The sequence below is a fragment of the Gossypium raimondii genome, chromosome 11, assembly GCF_025698545.1.
Source record: "Gossypium raimondii isolate GPD5lz chromosome 11, ASM2569854v1, whole genome shotgun sequence".
NCBI lineage: Eukaryota > Viridiplantae > Streptophyta > Magnoliopsida > Malvales > Malvaceae > Gossypium > Gossypium raimondii.
Window position 1 is genome coordinate 4,234,310 of NC_068575.1, and position 20,373 is coordinate 4,254,682.

The window sequence follows — 20,373 nt, forward strand, 5'->3', positions numbered from 1 at the left end:
GAAGGAAGCTTTGGCCCTCTCTCTTTCTATCTTTGTCATCTTCTCATTTTGGTATATTGTTTGTTTGGATGTGTTTTGTCTTGTGTTGATCTGATTTGTTGTTCCAGTGATGTTAAGCCTTTGACAAGTAATACGAGTAATATTGGGCTCCAACCACAATACATGGTAAGGAATGAAAGCCAGAAAAATGCAAGACTGCATGTCTACACCATTACTTATTTTTTTTCTTTGTGATAAAATTTATTAACAACAAATGCTATGCTTGTTTTCTGGATAAAGTAATGTTTATTTAATATATCCACAACAATATCAGTCTGATTTACTAAAATATATATATCCACAACAATAAATTAATTTCCAGTTATGAGTCTCATCCAATAATAATATTTTCACTATTACCAAATATTTTCTCTTTTAATATTTGTTTAGAAAATAGCGTTCAAGATGAATTTAGACAAATAGTTTAGTAGTAGATTAAATTCTTTGGATATATTAACCAAATCCACACCAGCAAATTTTACCTATGATGGATTCAATTGAACATATAAAATAATAACTTGTTAGAAGGGTTGATTAATTGGAAAGCATAGAATGGGTTAATCAATTAGAAAACTAGAATTTATAAAACTTAAGTATATAATTTTATATTGGAATTATTCAGTGGGATGAAGAGTAAATTTCAAGTAGCAAAAGGATGGATCCATCTCTCTCCCTTCCATATTTAGTCTTTTTCAAATCTTCAAGAATAGGCTGATGTACAATTATTTTACTTTGAATGCATGAGTCTATGGTAAGGAAGGGGTCCCAGCAGTAAGGTAAAATGGTAAGTGTTGAAACAGAAAATAAAAGAAATGTAGCCGCTGTGGGTCTTATGGAATTAGTATGATTTAACGATGACGGGGCTTATGGTGCTTTGGAATTATCGTTTTTTTTAAGATGATTTGATTTGGTGAAAGGGAGTGCTTTCGATGTGGGTATTTGGTTGCATCCTTATTGTTGTACAAAAATCTAGCTAGTTGGAGGATCAACTTTCCTTTCAATTTTAATAAAAATTATATATGAACTTGTGAACTTGTATTCAAATTGAATCTTTCCATTGAGTCGCTCTTGCAAGTCAATGCAGCAATCAAGAACCATATTATTAATACCCAGCTAAGATCGTGGACGTTTTCTACTCTATATTTTTCTCCTAAATGCTTCATTCCAGTGAAAAGTGCTGCAATTCCTACGGCAATGGCACCTCTGCCGATAATTACATGGAAATACTCCCAAATTAATCTCTTTGTGGAAGCGTCCTCCCCATTAGCAGGTTTTGTCCGGTCTGAGATATGCATTCATTGGTTGCACAGAGGCAAAAACTATGGCAGCAATACCAAGCTTAACATGTAATGAGCTGACATAGAAACCCCGAAGTTCGGCAACTTCAAAAAGAACACCAAGTAGGATAATTGCTAATCCTGAATATTGTAGGTAAATATGAATTTGGTACCATCCATCACCCTTTACATGTTTTAGGTATCTAGCAGCCAATATTCCACCAGGAATCAAAATACCCCAGGAGAGGAACAGCATAAACCCATGTACAGCTTTGACAGGTTGTAAACCTTGCTCAGCGTTGGAAGAACCACGGATAAGCAGCACTTGCACAGGCCTTTGACTCGTGACAGTATGCATGTTTTCTCACTGAGATGTTCATCAGTCCACTTTGAACCCATTGCCCATATGACTTTAAGAGGAGTTGTAGGATCAACAATGTTCTTGCACTGTGGCTTATCATTTTGATTGCATGATGGTTTTAATGGACGTGTGAATTCCAAAGTAATGATGCCATCTTCTGACCTGCACCTGACATGTGTCAGATTCTCATTTGTTGGATGAATGTTCAAGGGATGCTTTCCATCAATCCAATATGTATTTAAATGCCCTTTTCCACTATCGCCAATCCAGCCCACATATGCATAGCTATTCACCATCCCATTACCGAAACCTATTGCAAGATAGCCACTCTTATTCACACCACGGGCAGCAATAGTTATTGAATCTTCTGATGACGTCCAAAAGAAAGTAACTTGATCATCTAAAAGCACACTAGTGTTATACATATCAGACAGGGCACCATCAAAAACTTGAACTTTCCATCCCATCTTCTCCTGGTACAAGGACTGATAATACACTTGATCGGGGGTATTCCTATCGGGAACCCAAATCAATTCATGAGGATTTGCTACAACTCCTTCCGCTTCTGGCCCTCCAGAATAAATAGTCTCAGTTGCATTCCTTAATGTAGCATTCCCACCTAGAGAATCTGAAGTAATATACAATGCAACAGCATGCCCTGCCTGCGCCAAAAACTTAACTGGAACCCCTCTTTCCAATCTCAACACCGGTGCTTACTTATTATTAATACACAAAACCTTAGACGGACTTGGCGGACTTGGATAATGCAACACCTCCCCTGTTGTAGCAACAAGGGGGACTTCTGTATCAGCAATAATCAACTATTGATCCTCATTATCATCAGCATCCAATGGCCAAAACAATCATCTACCTTCTCTGAAACATTAAGCACCAAATGTCCTTATGCAACCTTCTCTGGATCCCCATGAAATTGGGGCAAAAAATGAGACCGATTTTCTTTCGGTGGTTTCATCAACCCTAATGCCCAAATAACCCTCATATCCTCATTAGGATACACAGGCAAATCATACTTCTTAGGGTAAACTGCAAAATTAGTCACTTTTGTTTGTCTTAGATTACATTTTAATCACTTATGTTTGAAATGTTATATTTTAGTCACTTACGTTATCATTTTGTTACGAAGTGATCACTCTATCGTTAAGCTCTGTTACCTCCCTAATGGCGGTCCTACATGGCAATCCAGATGGGTTTTAAATGCCAACTTAGATGTCTTACTTGGCAATCCAAATTGAATTTATTTAATTAAAAACCTATTTTCATTCCAGCAACTGGACATCCAAGTTGGCATTTAAAACCCATTTGAACTGCCACGTAGGACTACCATTAGGGAGGTAATGGAGTTCAATGGTAAAGGGACCACTTCGTAACAAAACGATAACGTAAGTGACTAAAACGTAACATTTCAAACATAAGTGACTAAAATGTAATCTGAAACAAACAAAAGTGACTATTTTTGTAGTTTATACTACTTCTTATCTGTCGAATTCAATGGTTTCCTAAACATAATTAAAGAAACCCCATCTCTCCTATGTCCATAAACTAACCTAGTATTATTCACCATCATGCCATTTTTCGAATTCTCATAAACTACATCAGGGCAAACACCTATAGCTGTACGATCTTTAGAACTCAACTTACATTCACTATAAGCCGTAATGTAAAAATCATCAACAAAAGGCCTACCTTCTTCAGTAAAACTTGCCACCGTAACATCAACTCCTTCGTCCTATTCGGATTTGCCCACCCAAATGCCATGTAATAGGTCGTCGGTGTCGCCGCTTCTAACCCGATCTCGATCTAATTTTCCTCCACATTCAAGTTCCACCGGACCCTATAATTATCCGATAAGTTCTTGCAGTTATCAAACACTGTATGCATCGAGCCCGAAACCGAATCCGACCCATTTCGAGGGAGGGTGACATGGCCGAAGTCCGAGGTGCTGGCGATGTCCCATATTGAAAGAATGTTGATCTGGTCCCAGGTTATGTCGGGGAGCAATTGGACTGAAGACGGTGCATTTTTTGTAAGCTGTTTGATTGAGGCGTTGACCGGAGATGGGGAACCCGCTGGTGAGGTCAGAGAAGTTGAAGGAGACGGCGCCCCAGAAAATGACGTCGGATGAGCCGGATAACATGTCGAATCCGGTGACCTGGAAAGAGTAGCCATTGAGGATTTTGAGATGGCCACGGAGTTGGTGTCGGACCATTGTGAAGTTTGATTCAAACCCGACTAGGGAGCTGATGTTAGAGCATTTCTGACCCGAATCCGCTTTGGAAGAGGCGATGGAATTGATTAGGAAGAGTGGGATTAGAAGGAAAATTTTGGAATTGTACATTCGAATCCGGTCGCGGGTGATTCGAGAATTTGAATTCGGTGATGATGGAAAATGAACGTTTTAAAGAGAAGGAAGGAGCCAATGAGCTGCTGGGTGGTGAGTGGTGACTCGGTGCAGCCGGAGCGAGTTGTCGACTTGTCTCGATATTGGTTTATAATTTTACTTTTTTTCCTGCTTTTCTGAAAAGAGGAAACTAGAATCTCTACTATCAGTTTTTTAATTTTAATTTAGTTCAAATTTTTTAATTTAGTAGTCCAACTAATGGAGAATTTTTTTTGCCAATTTCCATAATGAGAGGACATGATAATTAAAAATTAATATAATAGTAAATTTAATTCTTAATTTTTACATTTTGTATCAATTTAGTCATTATTTTAAAAAAAATTAATCTTCAAAATTTACAAATTATCTCAATTTGATCATCAAAATTTACCTTTTCTTTCCACTTCCTCTGCTACCACTACCATCGTTGCCTCTAGTTCCGGCTTCTCCTCCACCTTTCTAAATTTTTTTTTTTCAATCATGTTCAAATTTAAGGCATTATAATTTATTTTGTGTTAAGTTAGATGAAGCCTAAGCAATTTAAATATATGTGCTTCTATTTTACAATAAATTAGGTTGAAATAGAAAGAGGAAAGGTATGTTTTTTTTGGGAGAAAGGTGGAGGTGGAGGTAATGATGGTAATGGCACGTGGTGAAGTAGAAGAAAAAGTAAATTTTGAGGATCAAATTGAGATTATTAGTAAAATTTGAGAATTAATTATTTTAAAATTTTGACTAAATTAATATAAGATGTAAAATTTGAGAGCTAGATTTATAATTATACTCATTTTTTAACTACTACATTACCTTCCATAGAGATTTAAAGAAATAGTTAAGTGATCAAATTAAAAAATTGATAATTAGGTAACTAAAAAGAAAAGGGAAGATAGTTGGGTGACTTGTGGTATAGTTTACCCTAATAATAAAATATAATAGGGTAAACTATAGAGTTAGTCACCCTACTATTAGTGTGTTTCTGTTTTGCTCACCTAACTATGAAAATTTCAATTTAATCACCATCGTTTTAGATCATTTCTATTTTGGTCACTTACGTTTTAGAGCATTTTATTTTACTCACTCTTCATTAAATCATTAACGAAAGTTATGATGTGACCTTTTTAATTAGTATAAATAATACATTTAGTCTTCAATGCTTACAAATTTTATCAATTTGATCCTCGAACACATAGAATTAAATATAAAGTATATATTATGAAAACGTACAAAATATAATTATTTATATATAATTATCTAAATAATATTATATGTGCTTATATTTAATTATAATTATAAGGTTCAAATATGCATTTAGCTCCTCAAACTTGACACCTTTTCCCATGTTGGTACTTATGATTTTTTTGTCCCAAGTTGGTACCTAATTTTTCATTCTGTCAAGGGCTTTGTTACAATATTAAATATAGGACACATGACACTCTTAGGATGCCATAATCTATTTTTTTTATAAAAATATAATAAAAATTTAAAAGAAACTATATAAATATATATTTTAAAATATAAAGGAAATTATAAATTATAAAAATATATGTAAATAAAAATTTTAAAATATTACAAAAATCTAAAATTCAAGTTGGAAAATCGAAAACCTAGAAAATTTACACATTTTTCTAAATAAATTGCAAACAAATTAGATAAAGATAAATTTTACAATAAATTTTATGTTTAGAGATGGGTGCAAATTATTACACGATTTTTCAAGTTAATAAGAATGTAAAAGATGATGATTTAAAAATGGCTTACAAGAAGCTTTTTCGTTGTCCTTTTTTCTTTTTGTTAATTATTTGCTAGATGATGGGAAAAATTGGGTTCCTTTGTTGGAAATGCTATAAAAACCAAAAATTTACTAAGTTCTGGGGGTTTTGAGTTTTTGGGTTTATCAAAATCACACACACATATAAATTTATCAGTATTTAGTTATATGTGTTTAAATATGATCATTTTTTATATTTAATTATATGTGTTTGAGAATAAAGTTGATAGAATTTGTAAATATGGAGGGTGAAATTTATTGAATTATTTAGAATAAGAATCAAATTGATAGAATATGTAAGTATTAAGAAATAAATGTGTTATTATGCCAGTTGGAAAAGGCAACATCATCGCTTCCGTTACCTATTTAATGGAGAGTGATCAAAATAGAAACAATCTAAAGTGTGAGTAAACAAAATAGAAATAATATAAAATATAAGTGACTAAATTAAAAAATTCATAGCCGGGTGACTAATCCTATAGTTTACCCTAGACGGTAGAAGCAATTAGGATTAATTCCACCAAACATCTCAAACTATTACTCATATTTTAAATTGAACCCTAAACTTGTACACATTCTAATTAAATTACTCAAATAGAATATGATAACATGTTATGCTATTATTCATCGATAATGCATAGAACTTATGCACCAACAATGCATCAAATATTCTCATTAAAAGAAAATGTATAAAATAAGTTTTATACCATCTATAAGTTGTAAAAAAAATTATCCAATAAAAAATATAAAAGTACATATCTATAATTTCACAAAAGAGAATTACATTAATCAACCTCACAAAATATACATCTCACAAATCTGATTGAGGTTAAAAACAAAGAATGCATGCATGTACTGTGCAATTAAAACCATGATCCATATTCAATTCTAAAGTATTGAACATATAATTTTGCATTATTTTACCTCCCTTGATTCTTCACACACTCTTTGGAATAAATTAACCATCTATTCCTTATTTCAATTTTATTAAAAAGTTAGGTTCCCATAAAGACAATCTTTACAAACCAGTGCACCTATCATAAACACATCAGGGAACATTGCCATGAGAGAGGACCTAAGAAAACATAATACAAACTACAAAACATACAATCAGGCACCCACACAAAATGTTTATTAAACAGCTACAGAACCTGCATACCACCAAGCAATGAAGTTTTCTGTTCTGTTTGCAACTTGTTGAACTCGCCCAAGTGTTGGCTTCTCTACCTTTTTGCAAATCTTTGTCGGGCTCGCTCCACGATCCTAATCAACCACCATGGTTTTCCTGTCGTGAATACAATGTATGCCATGCTCATTCCCAGCACCAACCCACATCCATACCCCATCAATATTGAAAATTTCCAATTCAATTCATCACCATCATCATCTCTATCAAATTTGGCTGGAGTTTCCTCATCAGTACCACAGTTTTTTGATAATGGCAAACCACATAAATCCAAATTTCCCATGTAGGAATCGTTAGTGAAAGTATCAAATTGTTTGCCTTGAGGAACGGGTCCCTTCAGATTATTTTGAGAAAGGTTTAACACCTCTAAGAATCCAAGATTTTTTAACTCTGTTGGAATTCTTCCTTCCAGCTTATTTGATGAGAGATCTAATGATTCAAGCTCTGACAAATTACCTAAAGATGATGGGATAGGACCTATTAAACAGTTATGGGAGAGATTTAGGACAATAAGTAAATGAAGCTCACCAAGTATTTTTGGAATTTCTCCCCTGAATTGGTTACTAGAAAGGTCAATAACCGTCCAAATGGATAATAGTGATTCAAACTGTATTTCCAGCCCTTTTGCTGTAACAGATAAACCAGAAGCATAATCCACCCAAAATGAACCAATTGCATCTTTCGTGATCTTTACTTCTCTCATGTAATTTGGTTCAACTTTCTTTCCATACTCATCTCTAATGGCATGCATATGCTCAAAAAAAAGGGTAGGTAAGTAGCCACTAAAATTATTGTGAGAAAGATCAATGATTCGCAATTTAGTTAAAGAAACTGTAGTATCAAAGCTCTCTATTTGGCCGTAAAGTCTATTCGATCTCAAGATAAGAACTTGCAGCTGATCCAAATTTCCTAACCAACTTGGGAAAGTGTCATTCAAATTGTTGTTTCCAACATTGAGAAGATTTAAAGCTTTGCAATTACCCAAAGATCGTGGTAGTGACCCTTCTAATTCATTGTTGTTGATGCGTAAACTTCTCAACATGCAACCTTTAGCAAAATTTTCTGGTATTTGACCATGAAAATTATTATTCCTTAGATCAACTGCTGTGAGAGAAGAACTCAAGTTTCCGATGCACTTTGGAATTGTTCCCTCCAAAATTTTCCCATCTAAAGAAATACTCATAAGGGAAGTCAAATTGCATATTGAAGAAGGGATTTCTCCAATTAAGTTATTAGTTGAAACTCCATACAATTGCAATAAAGGTGGTGGTGTTGGAATTCGACCTTAGAGATAAAATTGAAAATGAGATAGAATTAGGAGTTTGAAGATTCTTTGGAATATAAATTATAAAATAACTATATTTGTGATGATGTGTACACTCAATACAAATAATGCATCACAACAACTTTTAAGTTGTAATCTATTGAAGGAAACTACTACTATCTTCTAGAGAGAAATTTTATTTCCTTACTTAAAAGTAAAAGGGATTGCATAAATGTATAAAAATAGAAGGAAAAAAATCAAACTATACTTAATAGTTTATTATAAAAGAGATAACCATTTAATATCTTACTTATATTTCATTTTTAGTGTTTATTATTATTTTTGTACTTTTATGTATATTTTATAATTTATTATTGGGGTTCACGGTTGTTATTGTCAAGAATATCATCTCTAAGACTTGAATCTTGTTCTCCCTTAAGAGAATAATATGTTTTACCAACGCATCTAATATTTATTGGTGTAGTATTTATTATAACTACAAATAATTTTAATTATCTTTTATGAAACTCTAAGTTAGAGGTCAAATAAAAAACAAATTAATTGATATAGTGTTTAAATTTTTATCATTATATGTAAAGTTTTAATTATTAGTTATAATTTTTTCCTCACAATTGAAATTTAAAACGATATTTTATGAAATTTAAAGATAACATAATTAATAGAAAATTGACATTTTCTTTAGAGTCGGAATCTAAGTAGTAGCAATATCTCAGAATCGGTACTTCAAATGTACATTTTATGTTTATAATTTTTATAAGATTGGGAGTTAATTGAGATTGTAGCCTCAAAATTGGTGTTAATAAGAATGTAAAAGATGATGATTTAAAAATGGCTTACAAGAAGCTTTTTCGTTGTCCTTTTATTTTATTTTATTTGATAATTATTTGCTAGGTGATGGGAAAAATTGGGTTCCTTTGTTGAAAATCCTATAAAAACCACAAAGTTACTAAGTAATGGGGGTTTTGAGTTTTTGTGTAACAACCCGATTTTGGGCTTAGTCGGAACAGTGGTTTTGGGACCACAAATCTGACGAGGAAAAATTTATTCTTATTATGTCTTTATGGTCTACAATTTCACAGAATAATATCGTGAAAATTTCGTTCGAAAATTTTGACGTTTGAGCACTCGATTTAGTAAAAAGGACTAAATTGTAAAAAGTGAAAAAATTGAGTTCTACATGTTAGAAGTGTCCAATTGTTATGAAATTTTAAATTAGAGATCCTTATTTGGTAATTAGACTATTGGTTAAGTTGGTGGACAAAAATGGACATGGTTAGGCATGTTTCCAAAGTTTTTCATTAATGGCGTTTTAGTCATTTTTTTAATTAAAATGAATTAAAAACAAAATTAAAAGCCAATTTTTGTCCATCTTCAAGCTAGGGGCCGAAATTTTCATGGAGAAACCATGGATATGGTTTTTCAAGCTTCCAAGCTCGATTGTAAGTCCGTTCTAGCCCCATTTTTAATGCTTTTCACGTTTTTGAAATCCTTGTAACATGATTTATTTATTTCTACCATTTATTTGAGATATGATGAAGGTCTAGATTTTGACCCATGTTATAAATTTGTGTATTTTGATGGTTAATGGTAGATTTTGACCCATTTATTTGTGTATTTTCGGTGAAAATGCATAAAAGGACTAGTTTGTAAAAAGATTGTAAAATGTGTGTAAGTGTGTGAATAAGTGAAAATTGTGGAATGCTATAGTTATGAAAATGGTTCAGCTAGGCCTAAAATGCAAAGAAATTGAATAAAATTATTTTACAAGCCTAAGGGTAAAATCATAATTTTGTGAAACTTTAGGGGAAAAGATGTAATTTTTCCAAAGTGTGATTTTTGGACTAAATTGAATAATTTGAGTGTTAAATAAGGTAAATGTGTTATTATAAATTAAGAAAGACGAGAAATTGACTTTGATCGGTGAAAAAAGTGAAATTATGAAAGAGTATATTTAGCAACAAAATAGTTTAGATAGAAATAGTTGTGTGATATTGAAAATCACCAAAAATCGTGTAAATTGAATTAGAGGCTGAATAATATATTAAATTAAAGCTAAATGAGTCTATTTTCACATAAAAGAGACAGAGCAAGCAAAAGAGTTTTATATTATGAGATATTTTAATTTTAGTGAGATAGGGCCAGAATGATTTCGAAATTCCCTCTTTGAATTTGGAAAATCATTAAAATTTTACAAAAATAATTAGGAGCTAAACTTTATATTTTAGAATCTTGAATGAGTATAGTTTCAAAATAAACAAACAGGAACATTATCCAAATTCTATACAATGAGATAATTAATTTTTAGTGAAGAGGGTCGAAGCGTCGAGCATTGAAATAGGAGAAAATTTAAAGAATAAAATGTACTTATTGGATAAGAAAAAAATAATGAAAATTTTATGGTAAGAATATATATGAGTCTAGTTTCAGGTAAAATGAAAGGATCTTAATTTGGAGCTCTGTAGCTCGAGATATAAATAAATTAGTGACTTTGACTCAGACAGACAGCTTGAATTTACATACAGGAAAATAGTGAAAGAATGGATAATGTTGTTTAAATGTGTTATACACATTAAGGATGTGGAATGGAGAGGAGGAGGAGGAAAACTGGAAAAATATAGGAACGATTCATGTATAATTGGTCATATGCTCGATTATAATTGATAAATGATGAAATAGAAATGATGCTTATATTTGTGCATTATTGGTCATGGTTTAAGTTCATGTGGGAAAATAAGTTTCATAGTATGTGTGTATGGTATATTGGGTATATGATTTTGCATGAAGTAATGTCATGAATGGTTTATGAATTAACACATGTCGGTAAGTTACGTGTAAATAATAGCAATATATTTTTATAAATTGTGAATTATATTTGGTATGTGAATTAATATTGAATGTGGAAGGAAAATTGTTCATGAATTATTCAAGTGATAAAGTGCTTAAAATAAAGTGTTAAGTGCAAATTCCTGGTTGAACTTAGGAATAGAAGTGGATACAAGTGACATGTCACTAGAGACTAGTGTTATAGTGTTACAGTGAGTCCCGGTTGCTGGGTGATCTAGCATGTGTTGCAGATACCTGACAGCTTGTATGAGCAGGCCCGTGGACATTTTCAGTGTTATTGATTAGTGGTAACTTCGGCTACATTTCAATGGTAGCTACAGCTACATATCAGTGGTAGCTTCGGCTACATTTTAGTGGTATCTACGTCTACATATCAGTGGTAGCTTCGGCTACATATTAGTGTGACACTTATGTGCTAATTCTCTACTTATTCGTGTATATTCCGAATGTTCAATGGGATTAATAATGAGTTAAAATGAATATGAAATGTGGTGTACATGCTTAGGCTTTGGTCAAGTTGTGGCTCAATTATGCCACGTTAAACTTATATTTATGCATTGTATTGATACGTTTATGTTTTGTGTAATATGCATAGGAACGGGTGTGGAAAGGTAATGAATTAATAAGTTCATACTTGAAGGGTAAAATGACGAAAAAGGGGATGATGAGTTGAATTGATGTTGCTATTTAAGCTAGAGTGATATTTTTATTGGAAAATTGAGAATTTCATAAATGTGTTAATGAATGATATAATCGATATACGTTGAGTTAAATGTTAAATACGTATTAGTATTGAACTTAATAACATTGAATTGTACGTGAATTAAATGGAAATTGCTAGTGATATGATTTAAATTGTGAGCATGAGAAATTGTGAATTGAATGAAATGGAAATGAAGCATTGAATTGCATGAGTATGTATCGGGTCTCGTAGGTCCTATTTATTATGATTATAATATTTTGAGGATATATTGTGAAGAGTTATAAAAACATGTTAATAATTTTAAAAGTTTTAATTTAGATGAAATTTTATAACTCGGTTAAATACATTTACAAGTGTATGTGTTCTGGTAATGCCTCGTACCCTATTTCGGTGTTGGATACGGGTAAGGGGTGTTACATTTTGGGTTTATCAAAATAACACTCACATATAAGTTTATCAGCATTTAGTTATATGTGTTTAAATATAATCATTTTTTATATTTAATTATATGTGTTTGAAAATAAAGTTAATAGAATTTTTAAATATGGAGGGTGAAATCTATTGAATTATTTAGAATAAGAATTAAATTAATAGAATGTGTAAGTATTAAGAAATAACCGTGTTATTATGCAGTTGGAAAAGGCAACATCATCACTTAATCGTTAACTATTTAAAGGAGAGTGATCAAAATAGAAACAATCTAAAGTGTGAGTGACCAAAATAGAAATAATATAAATGTAAGTGACTAAATTAAAAATATTCATAGTTGGGTGACTAATTCTATAGTTACCCTAGATGGTAGAAGCAATTAGGATTAATTCCACCAAACATCTCAAACTATTACTCATATTTTAAATTGAACCTAAACTTGTACACATTCTAATTAAATTACTCAAATAGAATGTGATAATGTGTTATGCTATTATTCATCGATAGTGCATAGAACTTATGTACCAACAATGCATCAAATATTCTCATTAAAAGAAAATGTATAAAATAAGTTTTATACCATCTATAATTTGTAAAAAATATGTATTGAATAAAAAATATAAAAATACATATCTATAATTCCACAAAAAGAATTACATATCTATAATATCTTTTATAAATTCAATTCCAAATCTCCATACTAAATCAACCTCACAAATCTGATTGAGGTTAAAAAGAAAGAATGCATGTATTTTGCAATTAAAACCATGATCCATATTCAATTCTAAACTATTGAACATATAATTTTGCATTATTTTACCTCCCTTGATTCTTCACAAACTCTTTGGAATAAATTAACCATCTATTCCTTATTTCAATTTTATTAAAAAGATAGGTTCCCATAAAGACGGTCTTTACAAACCAGTGCACCTCTCATAAACACATCAGGGAACATTGCCATGAGAGAGGACCTAAGAAAACATAATACAAAGCACCCACACAAAATGTTTATTAAACAGCTACTGAAAAAGGCCTGCATACCACCAAGCAATGAAGTTTTCTGTTCTGTTTGCAACTTGTTGAACTCGCCCAAGTGTTGGCTTCTCTACCTTTTTGCAAATCTATGTTGGACTCGCTCCACGATCCAAATCAACCACCCTGGTTTTCCAGTCGTGAATACAATGTATGCCATGCTCATTCCCAGCACCAACGCACATCCATACCCCATCAATATTGAAAATTTCCAATTCAATTCATCACCATCATCATCTCTATCAAATATGGCTGGGGTTTCCTCATCAGTACCACAGTTTTTTGATAATGGCAAGCCACATAAATCCAAATTTCCCATGTAGGAATCGTTAGTGAAAGTATCAAATTGTTTGCCTTGAGGAATGGGTCCCTTTAGATTATTTTGAGAAAGGTTTAACACCTCTAAGAATCCAAGATTTTTCAACTCTGTTGGAATTCTTCCTTCCAGCTTATTTGATGAGAGATCTAATGATTCAAGCTCTGACAAATTACCTAAAGATGATGGGATAGGACCCATTAAACAGTTATGGGAGAGATTTAGGACAATAAGTAAATGAAGCTCACCAAGTATTTTTGGAATTTCTCCCCTGAATTGGTTACTAGAAAGGTCAATAACCGTCCAAATGGATAATAGTGATTCAAACTTTATTTCCAGCCCTTTTGCTGTAATAGATAAACCATCAGCATAATTCATCTCAAATATAATAAATTTCTTCATCTTTACTTCTCTCATGTAATTTGGTTCAACTTTCTTTCCATACTCATCTCTAATGGCATGCATATGCTCAAAAAAAGGGGTAGGTAAGTAGCCACTAAAATTATTGTGAGAAAGATCAATGATTCGCAATTTAGTGAAAGGAACTGTAATATCAAAGCTCTCTATTTGTCCGTAAAATCTATTCGACCTCAAGATAAGAACTTGCAGCTGATCCAAATTTCCTAACCAACTTGGGAAAGTGTCATTCAAATTGTTGTTTCCAACATTGAGAAGATTTAACCCTTTGCAATTACCCAAAGATCGTGGTAGTGACCCTTCTAATTCATTGTTGTCGATGCGTAAACTTCTCAACATGCAACCTTTAGCAAAATTTTCTGGTATTTGACCATGAAAATTATTATTCCCTAAATTAACTGCTATGAGAGAAGAACTCAAGTTTCCGATGCACTTTGGAATTGCTCCCTCCAAATTATTCTCATCTAAAAGCATAACCATAAGGGAAGTGAGACTGCATATTGAAGAAGGGATTTCTCCAATTAAGCTATTATTTGAAGCTTCATACGATTGCAATAAAGGTGGTGGTGTTGGAATTCGACCTTAGAGATAAAATTGAAAATGAGATAGAATTAGGAGTTTGAAGATTCTTTGGAATATAAATTATAAAATAACTATATTTGTGATGTGTACACTCAATACAAATAATGGATTAATTTACTACACTACTTCTAACCATTTTAGATGCATCACAACAACTTTTAAGTTGTAATCTATTGAAGGAAACTACTACTATCTTCTAGAGAAATTTTATTTCCTTACTTAAAAGTAAAATGGGATTGCATAAATGTATAAAAATAGAAGGAAAAAAAATATCAAACTTTATTATAAAAGAGATAACCAGAATACAAAGATTGGGGTAGAGTCAAGTTTCCAAATTCTATAGGCATAATTCCCTCCAAAGAGTTGTCATGCAATGATAAATACATCAACTCTTTACACTTGAATAAGCTATTTGAAATTCTACTGAAATTTGATTATGTGTGAAGCTCAATAATTGCAATTTAGAAATGTTATCAAACATGAGATGATTAGTTTTGAAACTAATTTTTATCGGTGAGAAATTATATAAGATTTACACATGTAAGGATCTTAACCTAAGTAAGAATTATTATGAAAATATAACCAAATGAAGCTTGAAAAATTCTTCGCTATTATAGGAATCGCCATTCTAAATCATTGTTATATAATATCAACTGTTATAAGAAATGATATTATACTTGTTATGTTGTTATTAGAAAGATTTATGATCTCGAGAGTAGTCAAATTGTTAATAGCCGAAAGGCTTTCACCTAAAACATATAATCAAATTTGTCAAAATAGCTTGATGATAGAACCCATGCACTTTATTTTTTTCTGTAATTAGAGAGAGAAGTCATGTACCTTGTTTCTCTTATATTAAACTTATGGCTGAAAACAGTTTTAGATTGTTTTCTCAAAAATACTTACTTATATTCTTTGACTCATCTTTAGATTGTGTTTATTGTTATCCCCTTCTTCACTAACACTCATCATCATCATCTTTCTTGATAAGCGAATTTCTAAGTTTTGAAATATATAAAACAAACAGTGACCATTAATATATTGCCCAAAATCTCAAAATCATTTAACACGAAGAAAACCATTACTTTGATTAATTTAAGCCGAGAACAAACAACAATTGTGGGTGAACCCAAAGAAAAATGATGGATCAAAAGCCAAGATGAAGAAGCCAATTTCTACCATAAGGTTTTGTATGTAGGTATAAGGCAAATCATAAGGAGAGGAATAACTAAATTTAATAAATTTTAATCATTCTTCAATATCTTTAAAATTTTCATTCCAAGGATGTAGGCACAACATCCCTTGATTATAATGTAAAATTTCCAATTTCCATAGGGATACTTCCACCCAAAGAGTTGTTAGAGAATGATAAAAATGTTAACTCTTTGCACTTGATTAAACTATTTGGAATTCTACCGAAATACATTCATTACATATTTATTTTTGCATATCTCGTTTTATTTACTCTCACTAGACATTTTATATATATATATATAAATTATTAAATATTAAATTTCATATATATAAAAAATCCACATATTACTTATTTTATTAATACATAAACAGTAAATCGTTTAAATGATTTCAAGTTTAAAAAACAATATATTTTAGATTTTATGTGAATTCTTTTAAGTTCAATATTCAAATTATTCAGATTTCCATCATCAAAGTTGAATAGTTTGTAATTCAAATTATTGCTCTCTTTTACTTGTACCAACATTTCCTATATTTTTCTTATGTTAAAATTGTCAAAGTATTAAATATATAATTAATTGGAGAGAAGTCAAAAGCTAATTAATAATATATAGGGATTGCATAAAAGTAACAACAAAAGAAAAAGATATATGAAATTATACCGATAAGTTGTTATTAGAAAGTCCAATAATTTGGAGAGTGGTCAAGTTTTCAATAGTTGATGGGATTTCACCTAAAAATATAAAATAATTAATGCTTAGTATTTTTGTTCAAATATAGGATACATCATCGAAGCTGAACAAATATATATTAAAAGGGTATAAAGTAGGTTCTAATTAAAATCAAACCTTAAATTGATTTAATGTAAAATTTAATTCTTTTCTTATCACCAAATAAATTTACTTTTAGTAAATTAGGAGTTTTAATAAAATACTTGTAAGAACTGATTGTTTTATGACTAGGTGTTTTGTTTTCAATATATTGTTTACTTTTAGTTGTTTTGAACAATTAAAAGGGATTGCATAAATGTAACAACTAAAAATAATAAGTTGTTATTAGAAAGACTAATGGCTTGAGAGTGGTCAAGTTTTCAACAGTTGATGGGATTTCACTTAAAATATAAATAAATAGGTCAAAATATCTTGGTGCTAGAATTATGTTATCTTTGTGTGTGTACTTTTTTAAATTTATGTTTAATGTAGATAGCTAACTTAGAAGTAACTCAAAATATAGAGAAATTTTAATAAATACTCGAACACAGTTGAACTTTTGACAATTTATAACTCAAATTTGTTTCTTATACTCAAAATACTTGCCCTATTTTTTAAGCTAAAAGTAATATATTAAGAAACTAAAAAATTGTAAAGCTAATTAATAATATGGAACAACAACTAAAAGGAGTTACATAAATGTAACAACAAAGCAAAAGAAAATTTTGATGAAAAAATGATATTATATCTGTTTAAGAAGTTATTGGAAAGAGTAATGTACTTGAGAGAAATAAGATTTCTAAAATAGATGAAAGAACATATAATTAATAATTTATATATTCTATTTTGATGAAAAACAGTCTCTATTTTAATTACTTCAAAATATTGCATAAATTTAATAACAAAATGGAGAATAAAAGAAACATGAAATTATACTGTCAATTTATTATTGAAAAGAGAAAGTATTTGGAGAGAAGTCATGTTTCCAATAACAAGAGGAATTTTACCGAAACATATAATTAAATCAGTAAATATATAATTATTTTATTAATTATTTTAAGAGTTTAATAAAGCAAATCTAAAAGGTAGAAGAAATAGCTAATTAGAAGTAGTGTGTGATTCAAAAGGGTATAAAGTAGGTCCAAATTAAAAATCAAATTTTAAAATAATTTAATGTAAAATTTAACTCTTTTCTTATCACAAATAAATTTACTTTCAGAGAAATTAGAAGTTTTAATAAAATAGTTGAAATAAGTGATTGTTTATGACTAGGTGAAAATTAGATGAAAAAACATATAATTAATAATTTATATATCTATTTCTCTCATACTATGAACTATGGTTGAGCAAAAATTAATAAAAAAATCAAACGGATAGAAATAGCTTAGTTAGAAGTTTGCATATCTCATTTTATTTTATTTACTCTCACTAGACATTTAATCTTTTAAGGTAACTTTTGTTTTATTTACTTAAAAATTGCATAAATTTAATAAAAAAGAGAATAAAAGAAATATGAAATTATATCTGCGGTTTGTTATAGCTAAGATAAAGTGATTGGAGAGAAGTTAAATTTCCAATAACAAGAGGAATTTCACTTGAAACGTATAATTAAATCGGTCAAAATTTACAAATATTTTCCTACCAAGCCCTTAATTTATTTGTTGAGCATATTAGTGTCTGTTTCATTTACCTATTTTTAAATATGCAAATTTAATTTAGTCTTATAATAATATGAGTAATATTGGGCTCCAACCACAATACACGGTAAAAAATGAAAGCCAGAAAAATGCAAGACTGCATGTCTACACCATATTATTTTTATAAATAAAAGAGTAATCTCTCTCTATATAAATAAATGAGTTGGGTTGGATTCCATTTAATTGAAAATGAGTTGGATTGGCTGATTATTTGATTTTGGGTTAAATGAAAATCAACTTCAGCCTGGATGTAGGTATTGGGTTTAATGTAACTTATATAAAGAGTTTAGTATGTCGCTTTATTTGACTTATTTGGTTTGGACACTCAAATTTGAAATTGATCAATTAAACCAATAGAATTGAGTCTCAACTAAATAAAGTGAAAACTCAACTAAATAGAATTGGATTAAAGTGATTCAATTAATCAAATTTTCACATACTTATAACTATCGTGATTCATTCATATTATTATTCTCATACTATAATCATGTTATGTAATAAAATTGTGTAATAAAGTACTTGATTTTGTTTTCCTAACTTGATGTATTTGGAAAGATCGAAGCTTTTTTCTATTTTAGGGTGTCTCTTGGAGCACAGGTGAGATTATTAAGATATTATATATTTTGGGCAAAATAGTTTGTTTCTTTTCATAAGGAAGACATTTCTAGACAAAAAGAACAAAAGTTAGCAGTTGAGATGTCAGAAAGTTGGATCAATCTTTGCACTGATGGGGCGGTCCAAATTGCCCTGGGTGATTCTAAAGCGGGGGAAGTCAAAAGAAATGGAAAAAGGGAGTGGATTATGGGATACAACAAAAATCTAGGCAAATGCTCAGCCTTCAATGCTGAACTATGGGTAGTTCTTGATGGATTAGCTCTCATTCACAAAGGGCGCTATGATGGTGTATTGATACAAACTGATAGCTTGGAGGTGGTTAAAGCCATTCAGGACTCCTCTCCCTCAAGCTTGAATTCTACCCTCATCAGACGTATAAATGTACGTTCATGGGCCATTCAACATTTTCCTAGAGAACATAATAAAGTTGCCGATTGCTTGGCCAAAATGGCCTTTGATACGAATATGTCACTTTAGTTAATTAAATCAAGAACAAATATAGTTATGGATGAACAAATATGGGAAGCAAAGAAAAATGATGGATCAAAAGGGAAGAATAAGCTAATTTCTGCCATAAGGTAGATGGTGAACTTAGGATGTGGAGTTCAAATTATTGATATTTTTCTTATTCTTATATTTTTCTAATTTTAAAGTAGTTAAAGGATTAAATGTGTAATTAATTGTTTTAAGCCAAAAGTATTATAGTAATATAAAAGAAAATATGAGTATATAAAGAAATACTCAAATTTGTTTCTTATACTCAAAATGTTTACATAAGACACAATAATATTTATAACTTTTGTAATGAAATAATATTCAAAACTTCAACTTTATTTGGAAGAAAATTGAAATAAATAATATTTGCTATACACATGAATGATTAGTAGAGTTTAATTATATATATATTTTTATATTTTAATATTTAATAAAATTACATCTTTTAATTCAAAAGATATTTTAATCAACCGTTTTATTAGTTTTCGAGTTAGGGCTTATATATATAATATATATGTCGAGCTAGAAATAGTACAAAAAGTTGACATTTTTGAAAGTATGATAATTTGAATAGAAGTAACATATACTAATGTGGAGCAATTGTTCCATATAATCCTTTTATGATGAAATGATTGCTTAATTTACTTCATAACTTCTTACATTTAGACATAATAATCAGGTTTTAATCTTTTAAGAACTTTTATTTTATTTACTTAAAATTGCATAAATTTAATAAAAAAAGAGAATAAAAGAAACATGAAATTATACCTGTCAATTTGTTATAGCTAAGATAAAGTGATTGGAGAGATGTCAAGTTCCCAATAACAAGAGGAATTTCACCTAAAACATATAATTAAATCAATAACTTTTATTTTATTTACTTAAAAGATTGCATAAACGAAACATGAAATTGTACCTGTAAATGTATTATTGTAAAGAGAAAGTGTTTGGAGAGAAGTCAAGTTTCCAATAACAAGAGGAATTTCACTGAAACATATAATTAAATCAGTAACTTTTATTTTATT

General features: G+C 30.3%; 2 protein-coding genes and 1 pseudogene across 12 annotated transcripts in view; all 3 read right to left on the bottom strand.

Annotated features, from left to right (window-relative positions):
- Positions 1 to 1,016: 1,016 nt before the first annotated feature.
- On the bottom strand, positions 1,017 to 4,332 carry LOC105800869 (cytochrome b561, DM13 and DOMON domain-containing protein At5g54830-like; annotated as a pseudogene).
- A 2,734-nt stretch (positions 4,333 to 7,066) lies between these two features.
- Positions 7,067 to 8,212, bottom strand: LOC128034704 (receptor-like protein 9DC3). Its single transcript, XM_052623519.1, has one exon. The coding sequence runs from the start codon at positions 8,210 to 8,212 to the stop codon at positions 7,067 to 7,069; it is 1,146 nt and encodes a 381-aa protein (XP_052479479.1).
- A 4,907-nt stretch (positions 8,213 to 13,119) lies between these two features.
- Positions 13,120 to 20,373, bottom strand: part of LOC105761315 (receptor-like protein 52) — a 169,281-nt gene continuing 162,027 nt past the window's right edge. For 7 of the 11 annotated variants that reach the window (XM_052624374.1, XM_052624380.1, XM_052624373.1 and 4 more), the window contains 5 exons: positions 20,265 to 20,334; positions 20,114 to 20,188; positions 17,477 to 17,545; positions 16,495 to 16,564; positions 13,120 to 14,638 (listed from right to left, as the gene is read on the bottom strand). In XM_052624374.1, the coding sequence (XP_052480334.1) occupies positions 13,396 to 14,638; positions 16,495 to 16,564; positions 17,477 to 17,545; positions 20,114 to 20,188; positions 20,265 to 20,334 (1,527 nt within the window). In that variant the 3' untranslated portion in view covers positions 13,120 to 13,395. The remainder of the gene's footprint in view (positions 14,639 to 16,494; positions 16,565 to 17,476; positions 17,546 to 20,113; positions 20,189 to 20,264; positions 20,335 to 20,373) is intronic. The other 4 variants (XM_052624376.1, XM_052624377.1, XM_052624372.1 and 1 more) reach the window with 3 other exon arrangements.